Here is an 8,099-nt window from a genome sequence, read left to right as displayed (position 1 = left end):
AAATACAAATATTTAGTGTATATAGCTTCTCCCAAATAGTTTCTCTGGTCCTGAAATCTGCTCATGTGACACCCTAAATGGTGAGAGAAAGTTGGACCGGTCCACGTGTTTAAGAAGGGCTATCCAAGACTCTCGACTACTGAAAAACTTTGTGTGCCAGGTGTACTTTTATTATTTAAATCTCTAAATATGAGAAAGTCAGCCTGAGAATATACTTTTTCAAAATAGACTTCGGTTGACTCCTAAGGATACTAGAAAGTTCTGCCTTGGTCATCTCCCCCCTAAGAGGAGGAGTTAGAGGGACACTTTAATTCTTCTTCATTGCAAATCTCATGTCTTTATAATAGAAAATCTGTTTTTGTCTATGAAAGCATGAGGGAGAATGGGCATGCAGATACCATTAAAGACCTACATGAACAGAAACCAGGAACACAGATACTCGCATGGAGAGTGCTTGAAATCCCGCACACTGTACCCAGCATCCAGGATGACCTAGTCTCTGGAATGTATGAGTCGATGCATTTTCCAGGACTTTACGATGTAAGAATGTAAATATGTTTGAGAGGGAGTAGTTTCTGGCTTTGTTATCAATTGCCCAAGGACATTTCCCAATAGCTGCAGTCTAGCAACTATAAAGATAATAGTCAATTTCCATCCCATTTTTTAGGAGCAGAGACCCATCAAGAGACCTCTCAAAAGACACCTTCCATAGAAAGGTACACAGTAGCTCCTCCGGCAACATCTGCTTCCTGTGTGTACATGACGAGGACATCTTCTGAAAGATAACAGGCTAATAATTAATGTACATGTCAGACTTCATCCTGTGAGATGAGGATGGACTGTACAGGTGAGTTTTGAGGGCCGGGGAGGCAGCTCGGTAATTAAAAGGATGTATTGCTGTTCCTGAGGAACTTGCGTTTAGTTCCATGTCAGATGTCTTATAACCACCTGAAACTCCAGTGTCAGGGGACCCAACACTCTCTGCTGGTCTTCACGTGTGCCTGCACTCATATGGGAGCACACTCATAAACACGTGTGAATAAAAATAAATATGTCTTTAAAATTGGATCTTCTGGGATTTTAAAGGTATTTCTATATCAATGTTTAGTTCCATTCTGAAACCATAGTTTCAGAGATTATCTCAAACTTCCCACAGCCCTCAAGAAAACAAACACGTGCATGCTAGCAGGAATGCTGAGGGGAAAGAATCCTTAAATGCTGGTGCAGCCGCCATGGACATCTGTGGAGAGATCCCTCAGAAAGCTAAAAATGGGCCGAACAAGTGATGGGCATCCCGCTCTGACCACGCTGGAAGGGGTGCCGTCCGTGGTGCTGCTGAGACGCGTGTGCAACCCTACTTCTAGCCGCAGTGTTCACAGCAGCCAGGAGGTTGCAGCAGCCCACACGTTCGCCAGCTGATGATGGATAAAGAAAATGCAGCACATATACAACAGTGTTTTGGTAACAAAGAATAAAACCATGTCAGCTTCAGGAGATGAGTGGGATTGAGAATCATTACGGTGAGAGAAGTAAGCTGGAGTCAGAAAGGCAGGTCCTGTGTTTTCTTTGAATACACATATAGCCTGTGCATTTGGGAGGGAGGAGACAAAGAAAGAGGAGAAAGAACACCAGAAAAACGAATCTCGGAAGATCTAAGAAAAATGCATAATATAGGTGTATTAAAATGTCAAAAAGCATCCCTTTTTAGTGAATGAAGGTTAATTCAAATAAAAATATAAACAGTAGAAAACATATTAGCTGTTACGCTAATAGCAACCCTCTAACATGTGCATCCTGGAGGTGAGAGGCTGGTATTTTGGAACAAGAACCACAGTTTCCCCCTTGATAATTGTCCTCAGCTGTGAGCTTTGGTTGACTAGGAAGACTGTATTATCCTGAAGTAAATCACATGAAGGCTTTCTTGTTAGGGTGTGCTGTTTCTTTTTGAAGAGTTAGCGTGTCTGCACGGAAAAAAAGGCTGAGTCTGACTGCGAGCGGAGACAGTGTGTGGTTGCTGTGCTCTTCCTGCCATGAAGGGACACGCACACATTTTAGCAGAAATCCATGCCATCAGTGTGAACGCTGGGTGCACGGTGCTCAATTCGCAGTTACCATTGTCTTAGTTTTATTCCCTGCTGTTGGTTGCAACTAACTTATTTCCCAGTTTTCCTTCCTCATACAAGCAACCTCTAAACATAGCACCGTTTCTATGGGAACATACTTTAGCGTACAGATTCCAGAAACACACTTTATTTGAAAAATAAAAATTGTTAGATTAATACATCCAAATCTAGGCTGTGACGCAGATTTTGTATTTTATGAATTAATTTGACTTAAAAAGAGATGCTTAAAATTGGTTGAAAATTGTTTCCATTTGATTTTTTTTTCTAGCTGAATTGAGCTGCTTAATTTTTACTTTCTTAGTAAGAGTCAAATTTTTGTCTTTTGTTTAAACTTTATTCAAATAATTAAGTAGATGGGTTTGTTACAAGAAGATCCTGTTATTTTACATCTTCAAATTAATCAGCACTGTTGGCTGATTGAGAAGCAGATGGCACAGGTACAGGCAACGCTTATCTTTTCAAATGCAGTTTGAAAATAGTCTCCATTGGTGCTCGGAGGCCGTAAGGAGCTTGCCTTATAGTCAATAACTTTTCAGATGTTTGCAGTTTCTGTAGCTGGACATTGGTCCGATTTGGGGCAGGTGTGCCCGCAACTGTTGAAGGTGGGTTGGCCCCTTTTATCTTCCCGTGGGAGTGTACTAAGTTGACACTTCATTTACACCATGTTTTGGTGTCTTAGGATGTCTGTGAGGTTAGGACAGAAGGGAGAAAGCTCATGTAAGGAGATGGGACCTTTGGAAGATGCGAACCCTCCGTAGAAGCAACATCAGCGGAAGGCCGATCTTCAAAAGAACCAGCTCTTCAAAAAGCAGCCCGCCTGGGAGACAGGTGCCTGTGAGGTAAGCCCATCAGAGAGAAAACTGTCCAGAAAGGATTTCCCCGTACCCCATTCTGTGTACAGAACACTTGGGGTGGTACATATAAGTGGGAAGAAACGGCACTGAAAAATTCCTCTACCGGTTTCATTTTAATTTTGCAAATAAGTCATTGGGAGTGAAAACAAAAGTCTCGACCCGAGGAGCTGTTTCGAATCTGCCCCACTGTAGAGATAATGTCCGCCTGAGGTCAGAGGACTTGCTTATCACGGTTCTGCATCTTGACTGTTGGACTTCCTGAGTATTCAGGGTAACGCTTGAGCAGGTCACTCGCTTCATCACTCCACCCGTGGGTCCTGACTGTACTCAGGGCAGTCTTGGTTCCAGCAGCTGCTTTTCCTGCCTGCTCTGATGAAGAGCAACAGATGACCACGCTGCCTTGAGTTTCCCACCGCCATCAATCACGACAGGGAAGGAGCAGGCAAGTACTTTTTGGTGGTTAAGTTATTCTTTTTGTTTTGTTTTAGTGGAAGGCGTATCTAGAAATTTTTGGTACTTGGTTTTAATAAGCAAAGAAAATACTTAGAATTAACTACAGGCATTTGAAGGATAATGTTAGAAATGGGCTTGTAATCTTAAAGTCAATTTTTACAAAAGATGAGGTAGGGCTCTCGTGTCCTGTTAAACATCTTTGTGTGCATAACAGAGGAGGAAATTTTAAGATGCCAGAAAATCTATTAGGCTATTTGATTTACCAGTTTACTAGTTTCTAAGTTAGCCCACAAGTTACTTTTTGGTACAGCATTTTCAACCATGTGCATAATTACACGGTTCTGAGTCATCGTCCCCTCCCCCACTCTCTCCCATTTCCTCTGCTCACCTCTGTCTGGCTGTCTCTCTATCCTCGAGTTGCTCGCCTTTTTTAATGCAGTACTTCTATTTTTCCTTTCTTTTAATATCTCTTTCTCTATTGTCATGCTCTCTTTTCTAATTTTGTGACTCACCATACACATATGTCTATATGTGAAGATACACACACACACACACACACACACAGAGATCATTTTATGCCTAGGTTCTATTTGCTCTACATGTCTTTTTGAGTTTTTTCCTGCAAATGTCATGATTTTTATTTTCTATATGGATGCAATCCAAATTAATTTTTGAATGGAGGCATCATTCAACTTTTTTACAGCTAGAGGGAATGTTTAATTACCTGCCCTATCGAAGCTGCTTAGCGGGGCAGCTATGGGACTTGTCTTTTCCCAGATTCTCTCCTCTGCCTTAGCACATTCCCACTAAAGCTGTGGAGCTGCGCCATCATTTAGGCTTAGTTAGTTTCAAATTAAATTAAAAATTAATGTAAATTTTAAAATACTTTAAATTAATTTCAATCCTAAATCATATACTTAGATTTGGAAAAGATCAAAAGAATTTTATATTGTTGATTTTAATATCATATAAAATATAGTATCACATAAAAGCAGGTAAATATTACAGACTTAATGTATATGCCTCCTTAAAATGCTTACTTTGACTATAAGCATTTAGATTGTTATGGAAGTTGTAATGTTTTTAAGTTAACATAAAATCTTATTGAGGGCAATAACTGTGCTAGAGCACCTGAATTTTTAAAAAAGCTCTTCTTTCCAGGAAACACATTTGCAGGATGACTTCACACTCAGACACAAATAATTCTACGGTGTTTCTCACCAAGTGGGCAAGAGGCACACGAGGGCAAGCTGAAGCTGTCAACGTCTGCGCCTCGTCACGGTAGAACATAAGTCTTGAGAAATTGTTATCATTTAAAATAGTGAGATATTAATTAAACACATATTCGTGCAGTATGAGTCTCAAATACCCTCATTATCTATCATGACACTTAGAGTAAAAGTCAAGAGCTGAAACTGCCTCTACGGTTTAATATTAAAATTTATGATGTTTGTGTCTTAGTCATAAAGTTTTCTGGAGCAAACTAGCTCGCTGAATGTCTAAATGAGCACTGACCACAACCACCATAGCCTTCCTCCCTCTGCAGCTGACGCCCCTGAAACTGCAGTGGCTCCTGCTCCCTCTGGGGCCTCTAGAAACCGGACTGCACTCAGTGCATTTTCTGGATGGCCGAAAGCCACCTCGGCTTTAACTGAGCACTGCACCTGCCCTTCATGCTATCACACTTGAAAAACTTAAATAACAACCAAGCAAACCACCCTCCAGTAGCATTTCACCAAAAGCTAACACACCAGTGCATGAAAGTATTCTGATTTAAGCAGAAAGAGGTCCAGGGATGGGCACATACCAGGGAGCTTCTTGCTTCAAAACTGCTCCCAGGAAATTATCCCAAATGTCACCTGACCCGTCTACCTATGATAGTGACTGGATTTGTGTAGATTTTTCTCTACTTTGCTGTAAATCATTTGCATAAAATTTGAGGGGTCACATTTACAAATCTGATCTCGATGTGCATTGGGTTCTACCGATTTCAACTTCATTTAAATTTGGTTGTTTTGTGTATCATAAATATGTTGCCTTTAAGTACTATTTATGGGCTGGGAGAGGCTCAGTGCAAGACCTGAGTCTGCATTGTCAGGGCCCCTGTAAAAGCTAGGCCTGGAGGCATTTGTCTGTGACCCAGCACAGAGAGGCAGAGGAAGTGTGTGGAGACAGACAGATCTCAAGGTCTGGACGGCCAATGAAACTGGCTGAGATGAAAAGTTCAAGGTTCACTGAGAAACTATGTCTCACGAACTAAAGTGGAAAGCCCCTGGGGAAGGCACCTTGTTGCTAACTGACCTCCGCACATGTGGGCACATGTAAGTGTGTGCACACAGGCACAGCACACACAATTCAATTCAATTACTAAAGGAGTTTGGGGCTGTTAGGTTTTGCGTCTGATGTAGACATTTCTCTCTCATGATACTCCACTTGTCCTGACATATGAGCATATCTGTTTGTAGAGTACCTAAGGGCATAGCCCCTATGTATGTATGTACTTATGTATGTATGTATGTATTATGCATGTATTATGCATGTATGTATGTATGTACATACATTTGAATTACTGAATGGAATCTCCAACAGTACTTCTTTTGTACAATTTCATGTTTTTAAAAGAGTCCTTAAGGATTGAAAAGTTCAATATTTGCACACGATTGCATAGTTTCACTACGTCAATGATAATTTCATAAAACTTTTGATTTGACAGTTTGTGATGTAATTTTTTTCATAAGGAACCATGGACGTGATGAATGTCACCTTTGTGCCAAATGGCTCAAGCATGCTGATGCCTACTGCAAGACAATTCTGTGATGCCTACTGCAGGGCAGTTCTGACAACAGCCTATAGTGTGGTTTTATTTGGAGGCACCGCTGGAGCAGTTATGATGTCCCACATGATGCTGAAAAGAAATAGCCAATCAGCAATTGCCACGATCATCATTAATATCATTGTCCTTCACTGCCTCCTCCTGATCAGCCTGCCGCTCCGTCTCAGCTACTATCTCTCCACAGTCTGGAAGCTTGGGTCTTTTACCTGCCGAGTGGTTAGTGGTGTCATCTATGGCCACATGTACCTTACCTTTGTTTTCTATGTGGCCATTGTAATACTTCGGTTGCTCGCCTATTTTAAGAGACTCCAAATGCAACAGTTACAGAAGTTCCATGCTGTGGCTCTGAGTGCTATTATTTGGATGGCAGGAAGCCTCATCTTCTTGCCGATATTTTTCTTACAGTATGGCACTGATCCAATTTACACAGACCAACAACGATGCTTTGAGTTTTATAGATCTCTCAACTGCAGGGAAATCATCATTATAAACTACTCTATAATTGTCATTATGATGACAACAGTTCTGGTCCTCTTTCTGCTACAGCTGTCTGTCATTCTTCATTTGATAAAAGCCTATTGGCCTGATATGTGGGCCCATCAAGAGTACAGAGCCCAAATCAAGAGTTTCTTCTTCCTGGTAGTTATAGTTCTCTGCTTTATACCCCACCATGCATTCAGGGTGTACTTCATTCAAAATTATCCAGAACAAGAAAACTCTAAGCTAATACTTTGCAATGAAATCTGTCTGGCTTTAACGGCCTTCTGCTGCCTGGATATGTTATGTTTCATAGGTGGTGTCATCCACTAGACTTTCCCATGTTTGTGTGTGTGACTGGTTTATAGAACGTCAGGGTTAAAAACATTTCTACTGAATAGATGAAGTGCTGTTAATCATCTTTAAACTTCAAGCTCTCTGCTCCTGAATAGAAAACGGATTTCACTTAGTCAAAATTGTTTTCCTACACAAACTTAATTGACCCTAGTCATCTGGTTTTCCTTTGCAAATGCTTACAGGTTCCAAAGGTGTCCCCAGAATATGTTTTACTTCTTAGCCTTATAGCAAGCAAGCACACCATGCCCTTCTTTTTCCATTCCATTCAGCATTCACTTCAGCCAAGCATGTTTAGGTTCTTCCTGGACTCCTGAGGCGTTTAGTCTACCAAGTTTTGCTCTGGATGTTTGTTCCTCCCGTTCCTGTCCACCAAGAGCTAGAGAGTCCTATAGGTAGGGGCTCTACAGATAGACAGGGCCCTAAAATAGTTTTAATTTATGCAACTTAAAATTTCCTGCTGGCATGGGCATTGGGAGAGGAGCATTTGTTTGAACAGGGTGGTCAAGAGAGTGTGAGAGGAAACTCTTCCAGGAGACTGGGCAGTGGCATGGCTTTTTTTTTTTAAACCACAGTAGGACTTGGAAGCCAGAGGCCATCTCCCAATGGACCTCCACTATAACTTCAGTAAAAGACATTGAAAAACATAGAAAACCTGGACCTAGGCTGAACTTGCCAGCAAATTCTTTGGGCACAACCTCTGAGGCCACAGAGCACTTTTTATGGTTTTCCAAAGACATCCTATACTTTCAAGAACCATTATGTAATTAGGATGAGCATCTGCGTCTGCCATACTCAATAAAAGCAATCAAGATAGTTAACTTGGTGCCTGTTTGTATCATATAGAAATTGACATATACTTTTCTTTTAATAATGCATCCTTGAAGAATTATTTAATCAACGCCATAGTCAAACAATGTTCTAGTGGCTAATAGATGAGCATAGTTAATACAAAGGAATTTTAGAGTCATATGGAGACCTGGTGGGGTCAGGGTAAGATCTATC

At 41.0% G+C, this 8,099-nt stretch overlaps 1 protein-coding gene across 1 annotated transcript; it reads left to right on the top strand.

The window, feature by feature from the left end:
- The first annotated feature begins 6,172 nt into the window (after positions 1-6,172).
- Positions 6,173-7,362, top strand: LOC127186978 (probable G-protein coupled receptor 141). Its single transcript, XM_051143240.1, has one exon. It carries the CDS (start codon positions 6,174-6,176, stop codon positions 7,071-7,073), a length of 900 nt encoding a protein of 299 aa, XP_050999197.1. The 5' UTR covers position 6,173; the 3' UTR covers positions 7,074-7,362.
- Positions 7,363-8,099: the final 737 nt, after the last annotated feature.

Source organism: Acomys russatus, chromosome 3, assembly GCF_903995435.1.
Source record: "Acomys russatus chromosome 3, mAcoRus1.1, whole genome shotgun sequence".
Taxonomy (NCBI): domain Eukaryota; kingdom Metazoa; phylum Chordata; class Mammalia; order Rodentia; family Muridae; genus Acomys; species Acomys russatus.
Note: the sequence above shows the minus strand (reverse complement) of the source record. Positions and strands in the feature narration are given on the sequence as shown.